Here is a 26,537-nt window from a genome sequence, read left to right on the forward strand (position 1 = left end):
TTGATTTGTGAGTGAGTGATTTAGTGATAATATAAATAACACAAAATGAGTTACAGTATGTTTGATAGCATGTTAGACAGAAGCTGCTGCAGCAACATCGCCTCCTAATGACAGAGTGTATCAAAATGCAAACCAGCGCAGTCTAAAGTGTTCATAGTACTAATAATGACGTTTATACTGTGACTAATAGTAGTATCCAACCTACAAAGTAAATTGGATGAACAAACTTCGTCATGATGTAATATAAAATAACACATCAGAAATAGAAACTAATAGCAATGTACTAACGAGCTGAAGTTGCTTATCTCTACGAAATTCAACAATCTTGGAATTAATATTTACTTCCGGTGTCGTCGGTCAAAGTTTACCGATGACAGTAGCACGCTATTGGCTGACTGGTAATGTTATGAAACTTCATTGGGTAGACGAACACACGCCTTTCGTCAATCTGAAAGAGCACAACAGACGGCAAGGTCAGGAAATTATCTTAAAATATGTTAAATTGTGTACTGTAAAATATATTTACGTGCCTACAAAATGTGTCATGTTAGCAGACATCCATTTGGTTCTTTAAACGAATGCTAATAGTTTAAGATAACATCCACGGTTAGCTAGCAGCGTAACTGTAGCTTACTTAACGTTATGTCAACCTTAACTTGCACCTTTTGCCTCTTTACTATTTATTGAAAAAGTTTGCATAGTCGTATATAGGGGTTTAATAATCCGTTGTGTGTTTGACTTCTCTAAAAGATGATATCCAGCCTAGTTCAGCTAGTCGAACATGCTAAACTACCTAATGTTAACGTTGTCGCTGTCAAATGTCAAAATAAATGTTAAACATGCCCAAGACTGTACCTATTATTTTCAATATGAGTGATTACTGATTGACTGAGCAGTACTAAGAAGCCGTCTGTAAAGGGCACTTGCAGAGTATTATATGTTAATGGTTGACCCCATGTTAATTGTCTACCAAAACAAAGTAAACTGTAGAATATGCCAGCAAGCAGGAAACCAACACTATATGTTCTCACTACTTCTCTATACTGTAAGATGATGCGGCTTTTTAGATGATCAACATGCTGCAAAAAACGATTGTCTTCTTAATAACTCAGAAACAATCATATTTGAAGCATTGTTTTTGTCTCTAAACTAATTAACTTTACCATGCCACAGTTTTTAAGAGGTTTGTAACATTATCTCCATCGAAGGTGCAATAGTTAAGGTGCATTAATGTTAAGTCCATGTGTGCTGCCATCACTGACTCACTCCTAACCATGCTTACATGCAACCATCACAAGTTTTTTCACCTTTAATATATCTGTTCCTCATTGTCTACCTCAGGTGATCCATGTGCATCTGACTGAGTCAACAGTAAGCATGCTGACTGCACAGAGGGCATGTGTAGCGATGACTGCCCGTCGCCTGGTTAGTGCTTCCGTCTCTTCTGCATATGCACGCCACTCTCTGATCCACACTTCCACACCGTGCCAGAACCAGGATGAGTTGCATCCTGAATGGGCCAGTCTGGCTAAGAAACAACTAAAGGGGAAGAACCCGGAAGATCTGATCTGGCGCACGCCTGAGGGACTCAACATCAAGCCTGTGTACACCAATGCAGACTCAGCTGACAGGCCAGATGAATTGCCAGGAGTATTTCCCTACACTAGGGGGCCCTATCCTACCATGTACACCAACAGACCTTGGACTATCAGGCAGTATGCTGGCTTTAGCACTGTGGAGGAGAGCAACAAGTTCTATAAGGATAACATTAAAGGTAGATTTAAATGTTGCCCATAACGTTTTCCTGGAATTCCAGAATTAGTGTTTTGTTAAACACATAATTCTGGACATCATGTTCCTGGAACACGTCTAATACTGACACATAATGTTTTTGGCTGTTACATCTCCCTAGGACATGGCAGTTTACTTACATATTCAGTTATAGGATGATTCACATACACTAGCTGACTCTGTACTAGTGTAAATTTGAGAGGGATTATATTGCCCTTCACACGTCCTCCAAACTGCCTCTGAAATGCATTATTATACTAGAGACTACACTTTAAATTACACAGAAGAATTAGAAAACTAGATTAAAGAAGATAGAAACACTAAAATGACTGGAATTGTAAGGTCAGTTATGTGTCATGCAGGTTTTTACATATTGAGAGTATGTGCAGAAGCTGCATGAGGAGTTTTAACCTTCTAGAAGGTCACCAGAGCTTGCAAGGGCCAACCACAAATACTTGTTATTCAAATATACAGTCATTGAAATAACAAGGGGAAATAATGAAGCAGGAAAATAGAGGTCAGAGGGGGCACACATCGCTCCAGATTTAGAGGGCACACGCCAAAACAGTTGAGAAGAAAGTAGAATCCAGTTTCCCAGTGTAAAGCAATGACTCCTCCATCGCTCTCATGGGCAGGGTCTGAAAGTACATTTTTTTTCTCAACGGCCTCTGTGGTCACTAAACTTTTCTACTGGCCACTCTTATTTTTGTTGTCTTGCCACTTCTAAAATGTATAACCATTAAGAATTGTAAACGCTGAATCAGTGTTACTAGACCGTAGGAATATGGGATATCTCATGCAACCTTAATCCCTCACTGTTACAAAAACAAAAGTAAACAAAAAGTAATATTTCTTAAAATAAATAGAAACCTATTTGCCACACTTGCTTATTTTATTTTCTGCTCATGGGTGTGACATTTCTATGCTGTCTGTTGATGTTTTCTCTCTGAGCCACAATCTATGATTCCTGTTCCCTTTGTGTATCTCCATTTCCTCATAGACTCTAATCCACTATCTCTTTTGCTCTTTCATTTCAGCTGGACAGCAGGGTCTTTCCGTGGCTTTTGACCTCCCGACGCACCGTGGTTATGACTCGGACAATCCCCGAGTCCACGGAGATGTCGGCATGGCCGGAGTTGCTATAGACACAGTTGAAGACATGAAGATGCTCTTTGATGAAATCCCACTGGAGAAGATGTCTGTTTCAATGACAATGAATGGAGCCGTCGTCCCTGTGTTGGCGATGTTTATTGTGACCGGGGAGGAGCAGGGCGTGTCTAAAGCCAAACTAACTGGCACGATTCAAAATGATATTTTGAAGGAGTTCATGGTACGCAACACCTATATTTTCCCCCCGGAGCCTTCCATGCAAGCCATCGCAGACATCTTCGCTTATACCTCCAAGGTACGCACAATTTAAGAAGTGTTACTTCAGTACTTAGGTAATCTGCTTGTATGGTGCTTACTGTATGTCACGTTGTTAATTTAATACTCATATTAGGAGTTTTGCTGATTTTACTAACTCTAATGTTTCCAGAACATGCCCAAGTTCAACTCCATATCCATTAGTGGCTACCATCTTCAGGAAGCTGGAGCTGATGCTATCCTGGAAGTAGCCTACACCATTGCTAACGGCCTGGAGTACTGCCGCACTGGTCTGAAAGCAGGCTTAACCATCGATGAGTTTGCACCAAGGTACATTTATTTTGTTATTTACTCCTTTTTTTTTACATTTATTAGTTTTTCTTTTAAAGAACACAGATTAACAAAAGTGATGCATGTGTGCCAAAGGGAAGGATTCATCTCTTAAATATAAAAGAAATGTGCATACATATAGATATTCATACATACAGAGTTCACACAGATACATACACATACATATACATACATACATACAGTATATATATATATATATATATATATATATATATATATATATATATATATATATATATATATATATATATATATATACACACACACGTGCATGTACACATTCATTTCAACCCATAATGATTCTGCACTTATTTTAAATTGGAAGATATGCCCTTAACGTAAGTATATTACTGCTATATAAAATGAATTGCAAAAATGAAATATGGAAATGTCCTGCTTTTCTCTATTTTATATCAAATTTAAACAGAAAATCTTTGGGTTTTGGACTGACAAAAATAATAATTCAAATACATCATCTAAAACTTTGAGAAACTGGAATGGACATTTTATAGACAAAACGATCGATTGCATAATTAGTTGCAGCCCTATTTATAGCACATTCCATACTTTCTCTTTAAGCTGATCTCAAATCCTGTCAGATAAGCCCTAAATATAAGTGAAAGTGACATTGTGTGTTATTGAGACATTTTTAAATCACTCCTTATTATTTCAAAGGTCATTGCTAGATATACTGTATAGGCAAATGTTCTGTTAGCGAACAATCACTAAAGGTTCAATGTGGTGATGGTGGTCTAGTAGTACGGCTTCCAAACAGAACACCAGAAGGTCGTAAGTTCAATACCGGCGCTGCCACCATTGAACCCCTGAGCAAGGTACTTAACCCTGAGTTGCTCCAGAGACACTGTCCCTGTAGTTAGTTCACTGTAAGTCTGCTAAATGACGTAATGTCATGTAATGTGTAGTTCTGAGCCACCTACTCCAAATAAATGGGGGGCAGTATTTCACCTCTAAACTGGGTCCATACAATCTCTAATGTTCATATTTTAGTTGTAGTAGTTTGGCATATTCATTGTATTCTAATGTATTCTTTATATTGTGTATTTGTTTACTTCTGTGTAATGCCTGTCAGTCGGTCAGTGGGCAAGAATACCAAAGTTTGACTAAACTGAAACTGACAGCCAGTCAAAAACCACTGCTCTCTTGTAATCTTCACACGGGGCTGATCCCTGTGTTAACGGGGGCACTAATGTTAACCGGGGGCACTAATGTTAACCGGGGGCACTAATGTTAACCGGGGGCACTAATGTTAACGGGGGCTGTAGTCCGCGTAAAGTTCATGTGGAACGTTGCCAGAAGAGCAGCCCGTCAGGGGAAGAGAGAGGTCGGCCGAGCACCTCAGTCAGCGGCCAAAGAGACTTGAGCTCAGCCAGAACAAGCCCCAGCCCTGCAGTCACAGCGGCTGGTGGACCTGTGTAACGGCAGCAACAGGGAGTCTGCAGTTCCCCGGTGCTGTGGCTGAACTCCAGCTAACTGAAGCTACGCTGTTTCCCAGGGCTGCCGACAGATATACACTCAGAGAAACAGCCTCCTGGCAGCTGTGAGGACGAAGCGAGGTGCTGCACGTGGGTTTCTCATTTCTGCCACTTTTAATGTAATCCAATTAACAAACTATGAAACAGACACAGTACATGCCTTTAATATTTACAAGCGAGTCAGGCAGCTGTACTTCTTCTCCCTCTGTACTGAGGACAGACTGACGCTACACTGACTCACTATCACCTCTAGAGGAACACGTGGTATAACAAGACTGGACAGAGCGCAGCTACTCAGTTAGCATGCTAACTTCAGTAGATATCTCTCCAACACAACACATATACGTCTTTAAAATACTGTCCCCACTGTTACCGCTTCACATTTAGTTAATAATGTTAGTTAATTGTTTTAAAGTTTACATTCTGGCATATCTTACACATTGAACCTTTAAGTAATGTCATTAGGTACAATTAAAAATTGCTTGACTTCCAAATATAAAGCTGAATAGATACAATATGAGGATAAATAATGAACTGATCCCAGTGGGGACAATTCTGTCAGAAACGGCCACAAGCAAAGTAGTACAAAGCAAGCTAAAACTCCAGAGATGCAAGATGTCAGCCATGACACCTTCATCTAAGGTGTGACTAAGCTCTTAGCACCACCAGAATCAGTAGATGGTGTTGAAATTGACAGTTACTGCATCCACTTTACACTCATTCCTTTTAAACAGGAGCTTGTGCTGTCAGTCAATAAGTATTTCACTCAAGTGCTAAACCTAAATGTCCTATTCCACTGACTCTATGCATGTTTGACTAATGCATAATAACTATGCATGATAGCCACATCTGACTAGCAAACACATTCCTTCTTCTTTATTTGTTGAACCACCAGATGGGACTCAAAGACTGAATCAGTATACAGTAAATGCCAATGTCATTTGCTACTTGTGAATTGTATTCTTACTTGTATCCATGATGCATGTTTTTTTGTGATTCTCATTGGCTCAGTCCACTTGTTACATCACAGAATTTCCTGTACCACTTTAAAATATATGATCTATAATTTGGAGCTGATGTAGACTAGTCAATTACACAACGGTGCCACTTAAACTATCCTGCCCTCTGTCCAATTCTTATTCCTTACAATGATCTTCCATTATGTCATCTTCATGTTCCATTTATTCAGATAATAGCAGAGTTACGTGTACATGCAATCATCAGGAATGTCTCCGAAGGGCCAGTCTCGCTTTACCTTGCTCCATGTAATGGCTTCAGAGAGGTGCAACGCAGACAGCCACTCTAAATCAGTTTTGAAATGCCAATCAATTGTGGGAAATGGAAGGGTTTCCACCCTAAGCTATTACGTCTTATTGTTCAGACCAGTGCTTACCCTTAGGGTCGCACAGAGAATGGAACGTAGTGTTGATATTGTGTGATGTCGTGTTTTTGGACAATTTAATGCCACAGTTTTGGGCTTTCAGGGTCTTGTGGTGTTTTTGGAGCAAGGGATAAAGCTTCTGCAGTATAGTCAAAGGGTGGAGGTTACCAGTTTGTATACTTTCTTTACAAGAGAAATGCACATACTGTATCAGTTGTCCTTCCCTCTAAGCACTATTTGTTTTATTTGATACATTATAAAACATGTTTATGTTGAAAAAAGGATAAAGAACAGGGATGGAAGTTAATTCCATCTTGGCTGTGCAGCATCATTACTTTTCTCATTGATGCCCATTTTCCTTTATAACTCGACTGATATTGGATGTTTCAGAGTTCAACATATGATTCATACATATTCAACGGTAGTAATTGTTATTTATTTTAAATTCATAGTTATGAACACAATAAGACATCTTTCAGTTGAAAAGTATAAGTGTCAGTGTTCTTTGATGGACAATCTATGTCTTCTAGACTCTTTGTCTAAATCCAACATATTTTGGCATTTCTGCCAGTCAGCTGGTAAGTGTCTTGTTACTTAACACGTTTACACCTTTACCAATATATCTGCAGCTGATATCGACTGATTTATCAATTACACTGAGAGACTTGGGACCATTCAGACTTTGAGTCTCCATGGTCTGCTTTTTTATTGCAGCCCACATTAGCTGGTATGGTCTCCTTTTGAATGTGGACCTTGTATACTCTGCTGTTAAAACTGTAATCCAGTCCGATGTGGATTCTGACGAGCCTTAAAGGCTAATGTGCAATATTTAGATGGATCTATTGGCAGAAGTATAATATTCATACTATGTTTTCTTTGGTCACCTGAAAATAAGAATGGTTGTGTTTTTGTTACCTTCGATCAGGGATGGGCAACTTTGAGGATAGGGAGGGCATAAAATGTGTCCTCACTACTAGAGGGCCACTTTGTGACCATGCACTTCCATCAGTAGGATACTATAACCCCATCATTTAAATAGCCAACTATAGCGACTCATTTACTGAAAATAACTAAATATATAGAGGCAATGAATGTTTATTGTACCACTTCCACACAACAGGACTATGGAACTTTCTATTTGTCATATTCAAATGCTTTTAGTAGTCCTAATTCGTCAACTCATATAATTATATTATTAATTAGCTTTACACATAAACAGATCATCTGCATTCCTGAGTGATATATTATTTCATATGCAAATGAGGCCACAAAAATCATAACTCGACACTGAGTTTAACAACTAATATTCATCTTTTTATTGTATTTCTACTCTACCATAAATCTTAAAACAAGCATGCATTGTTCTCCAAGTCAACTGATCCTCCCCCACAGCTGGATCAGTCGGCTATACGTCTTAATGAGATGTGGCCTCTCCTGCTGGTGCACAATATACTGAATGTCAACATCAACATTTGTATCTGCATGAGATGGAACAGTGTCTCATCTGTCAGTCTGTTTCACTCTCTTCACTTGAAGTGCTTCATTGTAGAGAAGTTGCTCTCGCAGATGTATGTGTTGCCAAACATGCTGGCCATTGAGAGCGCAAAATCCCTGAGGAGTGGAAAGTGGGACTCGGGTTGCAGTCTCCAAAAGGAAATTCCCCTCTCCTGGCGCTTTGCTAGAAAGAAGGGGTCTGACTGCAGTTCGCACACTTGAAGCTCCACTCAGGGGGCTGCTCGCTGATAGCAGCGGATAGGGGGGGTCAGTGGATAACGCGATGCGCGGTGTGGAAATCTTGAAAGCTGTTCTTAAACTGCTGCTGCAGTATTTCTATCTGTTATCTCTGTTCTTGGGTAATGTTTTCTCACATTTGGGGGCATCTTTGCGCATCTCTTCACATGAGGAGAAGTGTGCCAAATTAGGCACACTTCCCCTCATGTGACCAAATTTAGTAAGAAATGCGTTCATGTGCGCATATTCTGCAACTGCATATTCAGGCGATTAAGATGCAATGTAATGTCTGCAAGGAAGGCCAGGTCGAGGAGTAAATCTGTATTCCTGAGTTTTGCACAGTACGTACTTGTATCACATTGGATGGTGTCCTCCAAGAACACGGGGATTTCAGCGCATAGCGCAAAAAACCTCTCCCAAGCATTTCCCACGGCTCATCCACCTTATCTCTGTGTGCATCTGTAAATCACACCTCTAATATTCATAATATTCACCTCTAGCAGAACTTGGTTCAAATGATTTGCTTGTTTACAACTGTGAAACCAATAATTGTATTGATTTTTGGAAATTGACTCGCGTGCCGCACAGAATTAATGTGGGGGCCGCATGCATGGTAGTTTATTTGAAACTAGCCCTGGACATTAAGCTAAGATGAGGTGTGTTGCTTGTTTCCATTTTCTACCATCTATGTGTAGTAATAGTCATCACTGAGAGAAGCCTGACTACATCTGGTTGATAGGATATTGGCATTGCTATAAGGAATAATGAGACCAAAAGCGTAATACAAATCACTATTCTATGTTTGTTCAGAATTGCTCTCATTTTCAAATGTTGTTTTGTGTGTGTGTGATGTCAGGTTGTCTTTCTTCTGGGGTATTGGGATGAATTTCTACATGGAAATTGCCAAGCTGAGGGCAGGCAGGAGGTTGTGGGCCACGCTCATGAAAGAGAATTTCCAGCCCAAGAATGCCAAATCTCTACTCCTCCGCACACACTGCCAGACTTCAGGCTGGTCCCTCACTGAACAAGTAAATATAATTCAATACGTACAGAGATCAACCTCAAACATGTGTAATGAACGAATGGTAATAAGAACTTTCCCTTGTGAACCCTCCTCTCAGGATCCGTACAACAACGTGGTCCGTACAGTGATTGAGGCCATGGCAGCTGTGTTCGGGGGGACCCAGTCACTGCACACCAACTCGTTCGACGAGGCTCTGGGCTTGCCCACAGTGAAGAGCGCTCGCATTGCCAGGAACACCCAGATCATCATCCAGGAAGAGTCGGGCATCCCTAAAGTCGCCGATCCCTGGGGGGGCTCTCACATGATGGAGGCTCTCACAGACGATGTCTATAACAAAGCTTTGAAGGTTTGTCATGGGGACAAATGGGAAACGGTCTGTACTGTAGAGTAGTGTTTTAATTAACAGGTCATTTTTTACAGTGTCCTCTTAGGGGCTAATTTATGTATGTGAAATATTTTAAATGCTGTTGTTAATGTGAACCTTTCTTTAGAACAATGTTGTCACAAAGTGAAATGTCTGCAGAAGCAATCCATCGTCATTGAGTCACACTTTTACAAGCTGTGTTTTCCTTTGTATAGTTTATTAAAGAAATTGAAGAGATGGGCGGCATGGCCAAAGCCGTGGCTGAGGGCATTCCAAAACTTCGTATTGAAGAATGTGCTGCTCGCAAACAGGCCCGCATCGACTCAGGTACTGTATCAATACATCGTAAGCTTAGTGCCTCAGAGCCTCTCAATCTTTTATCTTTTCATCTTTTACCGCCTCGAGGACTTAGTGCGCTCTACATCCTAACTTAACAGAGCTGCAATGAAATGTCAAATGGAGGTTTCTTTATTGTGTATGGATGTATGGATGGATGGATGGATGGATGGATGGATGGATGGATGGATGGATGGGTGGGTGGGTGGGTGTTCAGTCTGCAAAGTAAGACTTTCAGCTGACCAGATATCAATGGGGAGTTTGTTCCACCATTTTGGAGCCAGAATAGCAAACAGGCAGGTTTTATTTGAGGGGTAACTGGGTCTCACTCGCAGTGAGGGAGTAGCAGGCCGATGCAGAGCGAGCTGGGCTGTATGGTTTGACCATGGCCTGGATGTAGAGAGGGCCTGTTGCATTCACCTCACAGTAGGCCAGCACCAGAGTCTTGAAACAGATTTGGGGCGGAGCAGAGGAGCGGAGTAGTGTGGGAGAACTTGGGTAGGTTAAAGACCAGTCGGGCTGCTGCATTCTGGATGAGCTGTAGAGGTCGGATGGCACATGTTGGTAGTCAAGCCAGGAGGGAGTTGCAGTAGTCAAGGCATGAGATGAACAAGAGTCAGTAGGGGACATATCCTCCTGAGTGTCTGCAGGAGCGGGTTGTTGCAGCAATGCTGCCATTGAAGGACAGTTGGTCGTCCAGTGTAACACCCAGATTCCTTGAAATCGGCGACGGGGAAAAAGAGCGAGGTGCCAACGTTGATAATAAAGGCTTGGATGGGAGAGCCCTTGAAGTAAAAGTGGTGTGCAGACATCCACTGAGAGATGTCAGCCAGACAAGCAGAGATTTGTGCGTGCACCTGGGCTTCGGACCTGGGAAAAGACCAAATTAGTTAAGTATACATATTGTAGGAGCCAATTAGGGCTCCTGCTATAAGTAGGAACCAATGTTTGTTGGCGGTGGTGTTCCACCGGAAGGTAAACAGTTTTTGACCACACACACACACCTGGACACACACACTCGGAGACACACGTACACAAGTACTCCGAGGTAGCGTTTGCTCCAAAGCGAAGTTAATGTGTTTCTGAATGTCACGTTTGTGTGCTGATTGGAAAGCTGATTCAACTGAAAGGGACAACAGTTTACTGCCGGTGTGTTTTTTGCTGTGAGGTTGTTATCAGGCATTAAATCAGAGGCATCTTTGTGTTTCTTTGGAATTGATTTTACTTGCGTTCCATAAGGCCAGAAACAACTGCGATTGAGGAGAGCAGAACCTTCACAGACTGCGTAGTTTCCTCCATAATTCCCCAGGTGGCGGCTCTCATTGATATTCATTGACTTTCTGATTCACCCCAGCAGCACATCTTCGCAGCCTGTCATTTGTTTCCCCTTCTGATGGGCATCGGATTATGATCGACCATTTTAGGCTCTTTTTGGTTTTGTACATTGAGGTTATATTGTGAGATTATATTTTGGGATCTTTGGAGAATATAGAGAATTATAAGATAAAACTGGAAGTGTTAAAAGCAATTATCATCTCACTATTTTGTAAGCTGGCACTGAAATGCAGGGCGTCTACATTTTGATTTGTCCGTAAAATGGGGAGGGAGGATTTTATGACTGTTGGTTAATTTACGAATTACAATTATTTAAGGTATACCCACTGAGAATTAACTTATCATAATACACAAGTTGATATTCAGGGGAGTAGGACTGCTACTAACAAGTATTTTCATTATCAATTAATCTGCAGATTATTTTCTTGATCAATTGTTTTCGAAAATGTCAGAAAACAGTGAAACATGTCCATCCCAATTTCTCAAAGTCCAAGGTAATGTCTTTAAATGTCTTGTTCTGTCAGTACAAAATCTAAAGACATGCACTTATGAAACAGAGAAAAAGCGGGACATCTCCAAGTTTGAGATGCTGAAAACTAGGACTGAATAATGAATTAACTGAACAAATTGCAATATGGATAGTTTCAACATCCAAATCTCAGTATTTGTTAAATCGCAATGTTTGTTAAATCGCAGTGTTTGTTAAAGGCAAATTAATTAATTAATACAGATTTAATAAAGAAATGAATAAAAAATCTTAGCTTGGTACAGACCGAAACATCCCAGCATGATCATTTTCATATATATTTCAATGAGAATAATCATGCATCATTTTGCAATATCAGTGAAAAGAAAATAATTGCAATTAGATTTTTCCCCAAATCCTGCCGAAAGCCACTTTTCCTGCCATTTTTGTATTAACTTAACTACCGGTAGTAATCGAATTTTACCGATTTTATTTTTCTCTTGATCAACTAATCGATTAGCCGACGAGCTGCAACGTCGTTATCCAGTGAGGATAACTTCAAAGATGGATAAAGTGTGTAATAAGGTTTGTTATGAAGCAGATATAGGAAGTAATACAGTTGAAGGAGAAGAGATAAAGTGAGATAGAGTAGGATGATATGTTGGTTTATTGTCTTTCAGTTTTTTTCTAGTTGCTGGTTATTGTTATCTGATGTGTTGAGGCTCAGTGTCCGCTTTATTTTTGTTATACATAATACATTGCTCTTTTATACTTTCTGCTGTCTTGTAATACTTCACACCTAAACTGGTTTTCTGGCCTGTAATCTTCAGTGGGGTTTCTTTTAAACATACTATTTGAATGTGAATGTCTTCTGTTGATCTAAAAGTTCCTTATTCTGCTCCTTGGATAACACCCTGAAAATGTTGTTCACAAATGTGTTTGAGTGGTTACTGTGTGTTGTATTTATTCCTGCCGATTCATGTTCTTGTATACTTTTCCCTCTGCTATTCAGGATCAGAGGTCATTGTCGGGGTTAACAAGTACCGTCTGGCGAAAGAGGAGACTGTGGAGGTGCTGTCTATAGATAACACTTCTGTACGTCTGAAACAAATTGAAAAACTGAAAAAGGTTAGTGCTCATCTGGCTCAAATAATACCACAAATACCATTACATGCAAAACATTTTCACTGTTCTACAGGTTTGCCTTTATCCACAGCGGAGACGTTAAAGTAGTGTCCAATGACTTAAGCCCTGCTTTAATATACACACACACACACACACACATCATCCATTGCTTTATTGGTTTGTTTATGTGGTGAAAATTCAGCAATAAACTAGTCAAAGAGTTCTTTAATCACCTTTTGCAAAAGAGGTCCACAGCATACAGAGTACAAGGCCTCTACAGCAGAGTGCAAATTCTCACACTGATCAGTCTGCTTTTATACAGTTTGAGTATGCAGGCTCAGTCATGAGATGACCCGTGACTGTGTCACAGGTCACTTACCGGAGTGGTCATGGGGTGTTTTTGTTCAACATTCAACCCTTGTTCTCGTATGTAAGGCTCTCTATTTGAGTAAATGTGAAGAATGAGAGTTTAACGTTTTCCCATTATTTTAAGTGCTCCATAAAATATCCTCATATATTAATATTGTGAATTTAAAAAGTGCATGAAGTATATGCAGGAGAATTATTTAGTTAGGCCAAACAGCAGAACTACGGTCTCACATTTAGCCATTTCTCTGCATATGTCAGATATATGCATATGATTTTAAATGTGAAGCGACCCTGCAAGCAGCTACCGAGCATACTGTATGTGAAGTGACAAGAGAACGTTCCTGTACCAGCTGTCACAGAGTTCAGTATCTGAGCTCACCGCTGCTGTTTGAATGTCACTGCGCACTGAAATTTCATCACATTTGGAGCTGTCAAGACAGGTAGAAAGAAATGCAACAGTGCTTAAGGGAAATTAGGATGGATACTGATTCACAATGTTTTAACATGAATGTAACAACAAGCGATTCATTGACAAAACAATCTGCAGATGAATTGATAACGCTGCTCCTTCATTTGATTTGATTGGGCAATAACTGAGCTTGTTCTAGTATGTATTTATTTACACATTGTTCGAGGTGTTTGCGTGGGAAGTGCAGACAATATGCCTTTTCTTTCAAGGCTGAGTCTTTTCCCCAAACATGGCATGCGGATGTCACGTCTTGTATCTAGCTGGTTATGCAGGGGACGTCAGCTGAAGTCTCTAGGTTCAGGGTTTATGGGGGATGGGCTACATACAGTATGAGAGATACACAATATGCTGCAAGTGCCAATTAGTCGTACAAATCTAGGCCATTTTCACTTTCACTGTTTAACATTTTTCACTCAATTTAATTGTAATTACATTTTTCCTTTATGTTCTGATATTTTGTTCTGAAAATGACAAAAGTTCAATAACATATAAACATGCAACTTTGAAATAGTTGGAGTCCAATAACTTCTTCTGTCACACACGTATCCTTTCAAAAGTAAGCTTTCTCTTTTAATATGTTCTATTTTAATTGTATTTTAATGAGAGTTAAAAAAGCCCAAAAATAAACAAAATACTTTGCCGTGCAAAAAGGTGATACACTATATGGACAAAAGTATTGGTCCACCTACACGTTACACCTACAGGAGCCTTTATGACATCCCATTCCAAACTCATACGCATTAATATGAAGTTGGTCCCTTTGCAGCTCTAACAGCTTCCACTCTTCTGGGAAAGCTTTCTACAAGACTTTGGAGCGTGTCTGTGGGAATATTTGCCCGTTCATCCAGAAGAGCATTAGTGAGGTCAGACACTGATGTTGGACGAGAGGGCCCGGCTCGCAATCTCTGTTCTAGTTCATCCCAAAGGTTCAATGGAGTTGAGGTCAGAGTTCTGTGCAGGCCAGTCAAGTTCTTCCACACCAAACTCATCCCACTGTGCCTTTATGGACCTTGCTTTGTGCACTGGGGCACAGTCATGCTGGAACAGAGAAGGTTCTTCCCCCAAACTGTTTCCACAAAGTTGGAAGCATAGAATTGTCCAAAATAACTTAAGATGATAAGATAAAGCATTAACACTAAACGTAAATCCAAAGACTACCAGGAACGGGTAGCGAAGGGAGTAAACCAGTTGAAGGGCCACAGGGGCCCATTGTTGATCTCATACTTTCAAAATATGGCTCTGATAGTTTAAAACATTTACAAGAATGGTGTGCCAATGTTATTTTATAAATATATAATATATATTTTTATAATGCTGCTTCAGACTCATTTACATCAACACTGTGATTATTGTACTGTAAATGCTCTTATTCTGTCTAATCTTGTAATAATTGTTATGTTTCTGCTGTGAAGCACTTTGTGCTGCAATTCTTGTATGAAAGGTGCTATACAAATAAAGCTTATTATTATTATTATTATTATTATTATATATTATATTATTATTCTTCCCTGGAACTAAGGGGCCCAGGCCAACCCCAGAAAAACAACCCCCTAGCATTATTGAGTCGGCAGAGCTTTTGGTGACTTTTACACACTATGCGCCTCAGCACTTGGCGACCCCGCGCTGTAACTGTACGTGGTTTGCCACTTCGTGGCTGAGTTGCTGTGTTTCCTAAACGTTTCCACTTTGCAATAATAGCACTTAGTTAATCGTGGAATATCTAGGAGAGAAAAAATGTCATGAACAATACATTTGTCCATATACTGCTGCAGGTGAGGGAGAGTCGCGACCCAGAGGCAGCGAATAAGTGCCTGGCAGCCATTGAGGACTGTGCCCGGACCGAGGAGGGCAACCTTTTAGCCCTGGCTGTGGAAGCAGCACGAGCCAGGTCAGAACTCCCACAGTCACTGAAATCTCTTACTGTCTGTAAGCTTCTAATACTAAATGCAATTGTCATAATGTTTAATGCTTTTCCTTCATTGTTTATAATTACTTAACAAAGATGTTATCAGATGAACTCTAACTGGTGTGGAAGGATGCCCGCTTTGTATCACCCTCTAATGCGCTCAAGATACATTTGCATGCATGAACCTTATCGTGAGAATCGTATTTTTCTTCAAAGCTCTTTTGTTCATCACCCTCTAGCAGCATGTCCGTAATCATTATTTCTCCATACTTGAGGCTGTCATGTGGAAGTTCATGTCAGAGTCAATCAGTGGCAATGGAGCAATTGTAGGAAAAATATGTTTTGATTTTGCAGGATACTTCTTTAAAAATCAGATTTTAATCAAATAACTTTAGAATGAGATGTCTAAGATAAGCCATATATTTGGGTATATATTTCATTATTTAAGTTTGCTGTATATATATATATATATATATATATATATATATATATATATATATATATACAGCTGCTAGAATACCAAAGTCAGATTTCTATTTTATTTGACGAGAAACTATTAATCTATTTTCTAGTTTTGTGCGCACTTATGACCAAAACAAAGTTATTTAAAAAGTGACGAGTTAAGAAGTTATGAGTATGACATTTGAAATGAAGTCTTATTTGGTATAATGAACAACATAATACGATCTGATCTGTATATGAGGCGAACGCACACGTGGATAAACTGACTACAATACTGATACTGTTAAGCTTGTTTCAAGAAAAGAGCCCACATGCTGAGAGGCGCTGGTGCAGCATGTGGCGCAGTCATCTGTAACCACTTCAACATCCCGTGCAATTTTAATACCATTTAACCTTAAATTCATCTCAGTATAATATGCTTTTATTTTATTTTATGTACAAACAACATTTCATTTCAGCAGTTGACTTACCATACACCGAAGTTCCTTGATCATTGCTTTTTCATTACCCTCACTGCAACAGTGATATTGTGGGAAATGAGACCATAGTAAATCTTTCATTAATTGAAAACATATTGAGGAAGAAGCTGTCTCCATTTTTATTTTAGATGTTCCGTCGGTGAAATAACTGATGCCATGAAAAAAGTATTTGGTGAACACAAGGCCAGTACCAGGATGGTGAGCGGTGCTTACCGCAGCGAGTACGGGGAGCACGAGGATATCGCTGGAGCACACGATAGGTAGAAAACAAACCTCAGCATCTTCACATACATTATGCTCAGACTGACAGCTCAACTGGTCGAGTTACTTCAAGGTTCTCCTTCCATTTTCTTTTTTCTTTTCAAATATCAGAGTTGCAGATTTTAAGAAGCACGAGGGCAGGAACCCTCGACTGCTGGTAGCAAAAATGGGGCAGGACGGTCACGACAGGGGTGCCAAAGTCATCGCCACAGGGTTTGCTGACCTGGGCTTTGATGTTGACATCGGACCGCTGTTTCAGGTCAGTGCCAGACTGCAGAGTGGAGCCACACATCTGCTGCACTACAACACCTCAGTCAGTTTCAAATGTCTGAAGTACTTACTCTACCCTGAAGCTACCTCTTTAAGCGAGAGGTATTCACTTAAAAACATTTTTTAAAAAAGTAAAAAATAACAACAACAACCGTATAACAGGCATCGCAGCAGTTTTGGTCAATTCTTGAGAAGTAATTGTAAATACATTCAAATGTAAACAATATAGTTAATATAAAAGATAAGGAATAAATATAAGTGACTTTTAAAAATGTGTTTTTAGTTTAATGAAATTGACCTACAATAGATGTAGCCTTTTGAAGGGAAACCCAGAATGCCTAAAGCTTTGCTTATTAAACGATAAGTCTAATACGACTTGGTGATAAGAGTGTATAAGTGATAAGATATTCATTGATAAGTGTTATACGACTTAAAGACAAAGTTTCTTCTCACAGTGTTCTACCAAAACACCTCTTTGTATTTTTTTGTAAGAATGTACAAATTGGCAAAGTCTTAGATGTTAAAAGAACTCTTAATTGGTTCTTTATTGAAGTTTATTGACAGTTGGAGGACCAATAAACTGAACAGTATGTTGACTCCTGCAGTTGCATAATAAGAGTAAGAAAACTCTTGACCATTTGCACTTATATCTTAGGTAGTTTCAAAATAAATCAAATATCAAACTTTTCTCTTTTAATTGTAAGTTGTCCCTTATTTCTACTTTAATTGTTTTTATAATGGGACATTTACCTAAGTTTAAAAACTGCTTATAAACCTTTCTCTCACTGTATTTACCAGACGGTGCAAAATAGCCAAACAATTACATTAATACATGTATACAATATGTGGTCAGTTTATCCAAATAATGCCTGCTGCAACGTTTTCAGATATGTGACGTTACCTCGAGACCGGCTGTCAGTCACGTGACACGTCTTACTTGAGTGTACTTCAGTGTGAACAGTCAGCTCGTAGAATCATGCTTTATCGCTCATTCAGTAGGCAGTATGCATAATATACTGATTGAACGTGAGTATGTGATTTCAAATACAGCCTTAGCCTTGTAAGACGCAGGTGCCGCCAATAAACCTTAATTGGCTACATTCTATTCAAGTGTGTCAGTTCCAGGGTCCTGTTATTGTGGCACATTAAAATGGAACGAAGGCATCGTTAAGCTTATTAGTTGCACCTGTGCTTTTCCTGCTATGACAAGTTAAAATATGTGCTGTAAGAAAACGTCTGAAAGCATTTTTATTGCTTCCATTCTCTGTGACAAAGTATAATTAAAACCACCCAAAAAATGCCACCCCATTTGATGATGTCATACCGAACATTTTAATGTAGTCTGACCTGAGAGGGCCAAAATGTGGAGAGGCTCACCACTTTATAGTGTTAGCGAAACAGCAGAGGAGAAACTGCGCAAAGCAAGCAGTAGACCAGGGGTGTCAAACTCAATCACAGAGAGGGCCAACATTAAGGCATCATTTCGGGGGTGAAGGTTGGAAACTGTGCAGCGCCCACAGAGTCACACTTTGCCTTGAGTGTGTCGTTACACTGGAGGTCAATCAGCTCCATTTGGATGTTCACATGTGCTGTTTCCACGTCAACTGCTAACGGATTGCTGAGCAGTTAATGCGCAGTCGGGAACACAGCGGTGGAGATGTTTGTCAGTGTTTGGAAACACGTAGGGACCAAAGTTTCCTTAATGCATCCTGAGTCTCCCACAGGCAGCTCGGCTCTCACTGCATCATACATGTCCGTGATCGCACGGCCCTGAAGCTGCAGGTATAACAGTGAGATGCTTCATTATGTCGCACAAACAGGCCAGCTCACATCGTCACTTTTTGTCCCAGAGATCTGTGGTGTGTTTCCCTTTGCTTCCAAAAACGGGCCAGATTTCCTCACGCAACTCGAAAAATCTATTCAGCACTTTCCCTCGACACCGCCATGTTCAGAATGTATCTCCTCAAGAAAAGACTTAAATCGTCTCTTATAAAGTTTCCTGTCTGTGTTACGGTGCTTATTACATGTTCCATCTCCAGAGCTTCCTGGTGCTCTTTTCATCACATCGCAGGCTCCGTCTGTCGTCGGACCCGTCAGTTTGTGTTAGAAATTAAACTGCCCCGGGACAACTTGCCCCGGGGCAGTTTAATTTCTAACACATTTAGATACTTCCTCAAATATGTATTTTCCCGTGGTTGTGCTATGCCTTGATTTAATTACCGAAACCAGCGGGCCAGTTATGATAGATATTTTCTCGCGGCCGGATATAATTGTGGCCTTGAGTTTGACACCAGTGCATTAGACACAGAAACATGCACCCCCGTTGGGGGGGGCACAGACAATGGTAGGGGAAACACTGATAGCGCTTTTAGTACTCGGAGACGTGATTTACTTAAAACTCAATTTTATTAAATATATGGCTCTCAAGGAAATACATTTAAAAATATTTGGCTTTTATGGCTCTCCATGCCAAAAAGGTTCCCGACCTCTGGCTTACATTATTACAGCTCACACACAGTAGCTCAGTGTTGATGAGTGCTCTGATTGTTTTTAAGTGGAGTAGTTAAATAATGCATAGGTGGATAAATACTAGATGAAGTGAAAAAAAAAAAAAAAAGGTTTTAGACTTCTACTTGTGATGTTGATATTTTAAACCACATTACTTTTGTCTTCTTCTCATGTTTCATAAACCTCACTCTGTTTTCTTTGTTTTTCCATGTCTGACTCTTGGATGAGCAGACTCCCCTTGAAGTTGCCCAGCAGGCGGTCGATGCAGACGTACACTGTGTCGGGGTCAGCACGCTTGCCGCAGGACACAAGACCCTGGTACCGGAGCTCCTCAAGGAACTACGGAAGCTCAACAGGCCAGATATCCTTGTCATCTGCGGAGGCGTCATCCCACCACAGGTAACCTTCAACTTTCAGAGTCCAAATACGTCCAACTTTTCCACAGCGGTGTTGTAGCTGACGTATACATAACGAATACATAACAAATTATTATACTTATGTCAAACATTGATAGCGTATCACTTACTTTTTTAAAACGTATCAGAGCGCCTGGCCAACGGAGCTGGAAAAGTGCCATCTGGTTCACGTCATGCTGATGCTGGAGAACTGCTAGAATGTACTCTTGTCGCAGCCTCTCAGCATCCTCCATGCTCTCTGATGATGGTTGATGTATTCATCAAGACGTGCTGTGAAGAAGTGTGGATGAGCTACTCACAGGGACTCTATATACTATAGTCAAACCCAAATAAGCTCCCAAAACGCTAGCTGAACGCTAGCTGTACTGTAGAAACACGTTTAATAAGTTAACATAGGGTATCCACTCGTTATCAATAAATTGGCTGTAGGGTTCACCGTCAGCCGACGTACCCTATATCTAACGTACCTCTAACGTTTTCACGTACTATATTCACGTAGGTATTCACGTACTGTATTGACGTAGGTATTCAGTATTCACGTATGTCTAATGTAACTTATGTGTAACGTCTGCATAATTTATGAAGCACACGTTGGGTACGTCTGGAAATTTTGAACATGCTCAAACCGTTTTCGCAGACTCAGCGTTCAACAACGCACCCCAGCGTAACACCGCGTGCTCTTAACGAATACTACTTATGCCTTACCTTATATCAACGTACACCAGCGTGTTGCCGATATTTTGTATACGTTATGCATTCGTTGGGTATTCGTCTGATACATTTTGTATAAGTAAGTGATGCTCTATCAATAGGTTAGACATGTGGATCTGTATATGTTCACTTTTCCGATCCGATGAAAAGTTGGACGTATTCGGACTCTGACAAATTGTGAGCTATTTTCGTATACGTTTCCGCCATACGGATATGTGTGACAAGGCCTTTAATGTCACAGTCCACTGCAGCGTTGCTTTATTTCTCTTATTTTACTGAAATTGATTTGTGCATGCTTGAATTGAAAACCCATGCACTCGTGACTGTAAGCAGGTGTGGGGAAAGTTTGTGTATTTTGATCTGTTTTTGGCAGGCTAATATTTTAAGATAGAGATAACATTTGTAAAAGCATAACATGTTCCTAGTACGTGTGAGGCATTTCCTTTCAATAATTAAGGCTGTCCCGTAGGATTTTATCTGCTAATGAGCCTCGGAAAGGCTTTGTGAGATGCTGGTGTAGGTTGAGTACAGCATTTCCCACAGGGAGCTGGTATTTATGTCTATAATCCCACAACATCTCGACAGCTATCCCAGGCAAGCTTATCCTGCATAGCCAACATGAAAAACACACTTTGTAGCATTACTTGGAAGGCACATAAAATGTCATCCTGCCGTCATGCAGACAAAGCTGCAATCTGTCATCATAACCATCATCACCACTCTGGGGGATTTCTTTGGTTGCATGCAGTGCAGTTAATGTCATCCTATTCCTGTCAACATTACTTTTTGTCTGCGAAACACATTTAATTCCTTTCCTTTTGATGATACTTCTAGTTGAATCTGTGTAGCGTAATTGACAGCATAATCAATCATATAGGGACTGCTGTCACATTCTATACATGAATAATCAGAATTTCTTATTAATAAGTTCAAATAAATCTGTTATTAACTCTGTGTGTACGCAGGACTATGAGTTCTTGTACCAGAGCGGTGTGTGCGCCATCTTCGGCCCAGGAACCAGGATCCCACAAGCTGCGGTGGAGGTTATCGACAGCATCGAGAAGAGCCTGGAAAACATCCGACAGTCCGTGTGAACTCAAACTACAACTTAAAGAACTGTCTATTCATGGTGTATCAACGACAAAGCCACAAGTGGGAGCCCACACTTCTGTACAGAATCAGTTTGACTTGTTACGTAAGATTGTAAAAAAAACAACCACGTATAACATTTCCCACCAAGAGAACACCGCATATACAGCAGTCAAAAGAACCTGTTGAGGTGGAATGACTGTATGTGTTCATTGCATTCTATGTATATGACATTTGATTTGAATTACTTATACTAACCTTACAGTTTGCCATTTGCAGTCCTGTAACTCTACAAAGTAAAACATTAACATCACAAACAGTGTTAACTTTTGTTCACTCAAAATTGAAAGAATTCCTGACACAGTCTCTTCAGATGGATAAATGGTGATGTCATCCTGTGCAGCATGCCTGTGTGTGAATTGCAGTGGTTACAGGGTTATTAATATCCTGTAAATGTCATAGAAATGCCAGAACATGCGTGAAAACTGTGCCTATGGAGTTTAATAGGAAATACTTCAATTTGAATTTAATGCTTTTATTGGGAAATATGTCTGTGATTTTCAATAATGTAGCAGGGTGTCATTAGTGTCAGTGCGGTGGAGATGGATATGTGGAAATTCACATCAACACAAGCCTCTCTTTTCCCCTGGGTTTTATGTTCATTGATATTATCATCTTGAAAATGGCCTTCTGTTCTGTCTTGATTTCTTGCCTCTTACATCATGGTAATTCATTCAACTTCTGTTCAAAGAGAAACTGTACAGTGATCCCAATTTATTTGGAAATAGTATTTTTGTATTTGTGATTCTGATCAAATTTAGCATCTTTGGTCTCAATAAATATGGAAATATGACTTCTGTCTAAAGATTCTGTGAAATGCGCATCCTTTTTCCCCCCCTGAGATATTCATTCACTTTTAGAAATAATGTGGGTGAATTCAATCTTTTATTCAATCACACATTAAATCATTTTACATACTAGATCGAAGACAGAGGGGAAAAAATCAGCAAAAGACAAGTAAGTACAAGGCAGTTAAATCCTATAGTTAATACTAATGGGGCCATTCCGGGCACACCAGTAGCACACCAGTAGCTCACCTGGTAGCGCGGGTGTCCATGTACTTTCTTGTCTATTTAACTGTATGCCTACTCTCCAATGAAGGCTCTGAATGACAATATATCAAACCTAGCTGTTTAGAGCAGGGGTGGGGAACCTCCGGCCTCCGGGCCGTATATGGAAGAAACGTATGCCCGCGCATACGACATATCGGCAATACGTTGATATAAATTCAGGGTAAGTTGTGATCGTTTGAAGGACGCAGACAATATGCCGAACACGGCAGACATACGGCCCTGTCACAGAGTTCCGTATGGCAGAAACGTATGCCGGCGTATATGAAAAGTAGCTCAAAAGTCCAAAATACGTCCAACTTTTCCACAGCGGTGTTGTAGCTGACGTATATGTAACAAATACATAACAAATTATTATACGCATGTCTAACCTATTGATAGCGTATCACTTACTTATTTAAAACGTATCAGAGCGCCTGGCCAAAGGAGCTGGAAAAGTGCCATTTGGTTCACGTCATGCTGATGTTGGAGAACGGCTAGAATGTACTCTTGTCGCAGCCTCTCAGCATCCTCCATGCTCTCTGATGATGGTTGATGTATTCATCAAGACGTGCTGTGAAGATGTGAGGATGAGCTACTCACAGGGACCCTATATACTATATTCAAACCCCAATAAGCTCCCAAAACGCTAGCTGAACGCTAGCAGTACTGTAGAAACACGTTTAATAAGTTACTCCGTCGTCAGGGATAATCTTAACATAGGTTACGAATAGGTTATCCACTCGTTATCAATAAATTGGCTGTAGAGTTCACCGTCAGCCGACGTAGCCTATATCTAACGTACCTCTAACGTACTGTATTCACGTACTGTATTTACGTTGGTAGGTATTCACGTACTGTGTTTAAGTAGGTAGGTATTCACGTACTGTATTCACGTAGGTTTTCACGTACTGTATTGACGTAGGTATTCACGTACGTATTCAGTATTCACGTATGTCTAACGTAACTTATGTGTAACGGCTGCATAACTTATGAAGCACACGTTGGATACGTCCGAACGCACCCCAGCGTAACACAGCGAGCTCTTAACCAATACTACTTATGCCTTACCTTATATCAACGTACATCAGCGTATTGCCGATATGTTGTATACGCCATATTTTTTTGTACGTTATGCATTCGTTGGGAATTCGTTTGATACATTTTGTATAAGTAAGTGATACGATATCAATAGGTTAGACATGCATATCTGTATACGTCACTTTTCCGATCCGATCCGATGAAAGGTTGGACGTATTTGGACTCTGACAAATTGTGAGCTATTTTTCATATACGTTTCCGTCATACGGATATGTGTGACAGGGCCTTTAGTTGTCCTGTGTATGAGCCTTTGTTTTCCAGAAAGAGAAGAAGAATTTTGAATGCGTCGTTTATAAATGCCGCCAAATGACTTCGCTTGAAACCAGAGCAGGTTTGTTTGCACATTAAGCACAAAGGGTTCAACTCGTGGAGGCATACCTGTCAACCCTCCCGTTTTTCCCGGGATTATCCCATATTTTTAACCTTTCAAAAAATAGGCCTAATTAAAAAAAGTGTAAAGTTGACTCCGATAGAGCAGATGGCAGTATTATGTTTAACTTTAGCTGAAAAACGTTATACGCCAGTAAACACACAGAAGAAGAAAACAGGAATAATAACACAGAAGAAGACGAGAACATATGATGAGAGTCACAGGGAACGGGAGATAGATGGAGACGCAGTTGTACCTGCCAAACAAGTTAAAACTTTATGTAAGTACTTGAACAAATGGGAGGAGCCCTTCCCTTATTTAATAAAAAGCAGAGTCGGGACAACTCGTGCTTTTTGTAAAGTGTGCCATTCAGATGTTAACATCGCACATGGCGGAATAAGCGATGTTCGCCAGCAAGAAAAATCGTCCAAGCACAAGGACGCCAAACAAAAACATACACTGTCAATGACTTCATGTGTGACAAGAACTGTTTCAGAGGCAGACCAAGTGACCAAAGCTGAGGGAAGGATGTCAATGCTTTGCACTAAAAATAATGTAGCCTTCAGCTTCTGCGATGATTTCAGTCGCAGTGTAGCGGACATGTTTCCCGACTCTGCCATCGCAAGGGAGTCCTCGTCGGGGGGAAACAAAAGCCACACAACTCATCAATCATCAAATACATTGATGATAATAACTCATCAAATAAAATACATAAATCTTATAAACATGTCTGTACAAGTAATACATACTTTAAATAAACATGTATTTCCTGAATGTATATACCCATCCCTTATGTGTTTACGTTTACATGGGTGGCTGAGAGCTGTTAAAATATGTTAAAATATAATTTCCCTTATTTTGAAATTCCAATGTTGACAGTTATGCGTGGAGGACAAATACAAAAGCATGTCCACTTTTCTTGAAATTTCCTTTGCTCATCTTGTACGGCTTGTACCTTTCTTTTTTTAGTTAAAGTTAAGTTTAGTCCAACTGGTGTACAACTTTTTTATAAGAAATCGATCCATTTTACGTCTGTAGAAAGACGTACTAACTAGCATGAAATGGTGAAACGAGTCAACCAGAGCTAAGCTAACGCATGTATGAAGTGCCAGGTTGGTCGTAGTATCCTCCAATTTAGCGATATAAATTATTTTTTAGCAAATGTCCATATTCATAAGCATTCTTATGATAACATATTTGTTAATGACCTTAAGTTTTATTTATTTCTATACTAGTCCACCTAGCCCACTAGCACATTCACCATTGTAGCCCTGGATAGACCGCCAAAACGGGCAACTCCGCAGTGAGTCAGTGTTCCAGCCGAGCAAGTTTAAATATCTTGTTTTTAGTCTATATTTACATATTTGATCAATTATTATTATCAATTATTTTGTATTATTTGACGGCTAATAGAGCAGATACTTTCAGTGTTTTAATGGGTTATATGTAATAGCCCTGCTTGTTTTTAGTGTTTTTATGAAATATCTGTATTGACTGCATAATCATATCTATCACCCCTTTAGCCCACTGCCATGCGAGCCACCAATTAAAGCTTTGTGAGCCGCAGGAGGCTCGCTAGCCGCGCAATTAGTAACACTGCTCTATAGCTTTAAGCCCTGCTGTCCCTAAGTACAGCCTCATAGCGCTGCTAGCATCTTGTTGCTAATTAATGATATAACTAGAAGGTGGGGCAGCATCTCAGCTTCCTGCAAACCTCTCTCATAGATATATTATAAAATGGAATACATGAACTACATGTACGGTACATACTTGAAAGAGCATTGAACCTTCTGGACACAATGTTATCTCCTGTGTCAAGGCTAGTAAGGAGGAAAGATACCAGATAACCTGCACGTAAGTCTTCACTGTGGTGATATTAAGCTCATCATGATGTTTGTTTCACAGCTGAAACAAAATGGCTGAGTATAATCTTGCCATGAATTTCAAAAGGTTGATGTGACATGTTGAGGGTGACCACAACCCCTCTCCATTTAATTTTATTCTAAAGAGGATATCACACTTAAACTACATCTGACGTTTTCTAACACTATGGTCATTTTAGCCTTGCTGGAATTCAGGATGAGAATCAATATTTTTTTATATCTTTGTTCTTTTCCAATTTGTTGCATCGGTATGGAAGTAAACCCCTGGGAAGTAGAGCTGTACATTTTATGAGCCCAAGGTACTTTTCAAGGGATCAAAGTCGAAGAAGATTACTTAGGGAGGGTTATCACCGGAAAACTTTTGCAGACCTG

The 26,537-nt window shown here is 40.0% G+C and overlaps 1 protein-coding gene across 2 annotated transcripts; it reads left to right on the forward strand.

Annotated features, from left to right (window-relative positions):
* Nucleotides 1-364: 364 nt before the first annotated feature.
* Nucleotides 365-22,555, forward strand: mmut (methylmalonyl CoA mutase). 2 transcript variants are annotated; one of them, XM_029425783.1, is made up of 13 exons: nt 365-473; nt 1,342-1,774; nt 2,829-3,196; nt 3,329-3,486; nt 8,969-9,140; nt 9,234-9,482; nt 9,716-9,827; nt 12,650-12,765; nt 15,373-15,488; nt 16,576-16,707; nt 16,820-16,967; nt 19,718-19,885; nt 21,579-21,858. In XM_029425783.1, the coding sequence occupies exons 2-13, from the start codon at nt 1,378-1,380 to the stop codon at nt 21,705-21,707; spliced, it is 2,265 nt and encodes a 754-aa protein (XP_029281643.1). In that variant the 5' UTR covers nt 365-473; nt 1,342-1,377; the 3' UTR covers nt 21,708-21,858. The 2 variants fall into 2 exon arrangements, with proteins under 2 accessions (XP_029281643.1, XP_029281644.1); XM_029425784.1 differs by lacking the exons at nt 16,576-16,707; nt 16,820-16,967 and having other exon boundaries at nt 21,579-22,555.
* The last annotated feature ends 3,982 nt before the right edge of the window (nt 22,556-26,537 follow it).

This window comes from Cottoperca gobio, chromosome 24, assembly GCF_900634415.1.
Source record: "Cottoperca gobio chromosome 24, fCotGob3.1, whole genome shotgun sequence".
Classification (NCBI taxonomy): domain Eukaryota; kingdom Metazoa; phylum Chordata; class Actinopteri; order Perciformes; family Bovichtidae; genus Cottoperca; species Cottoperca gobio.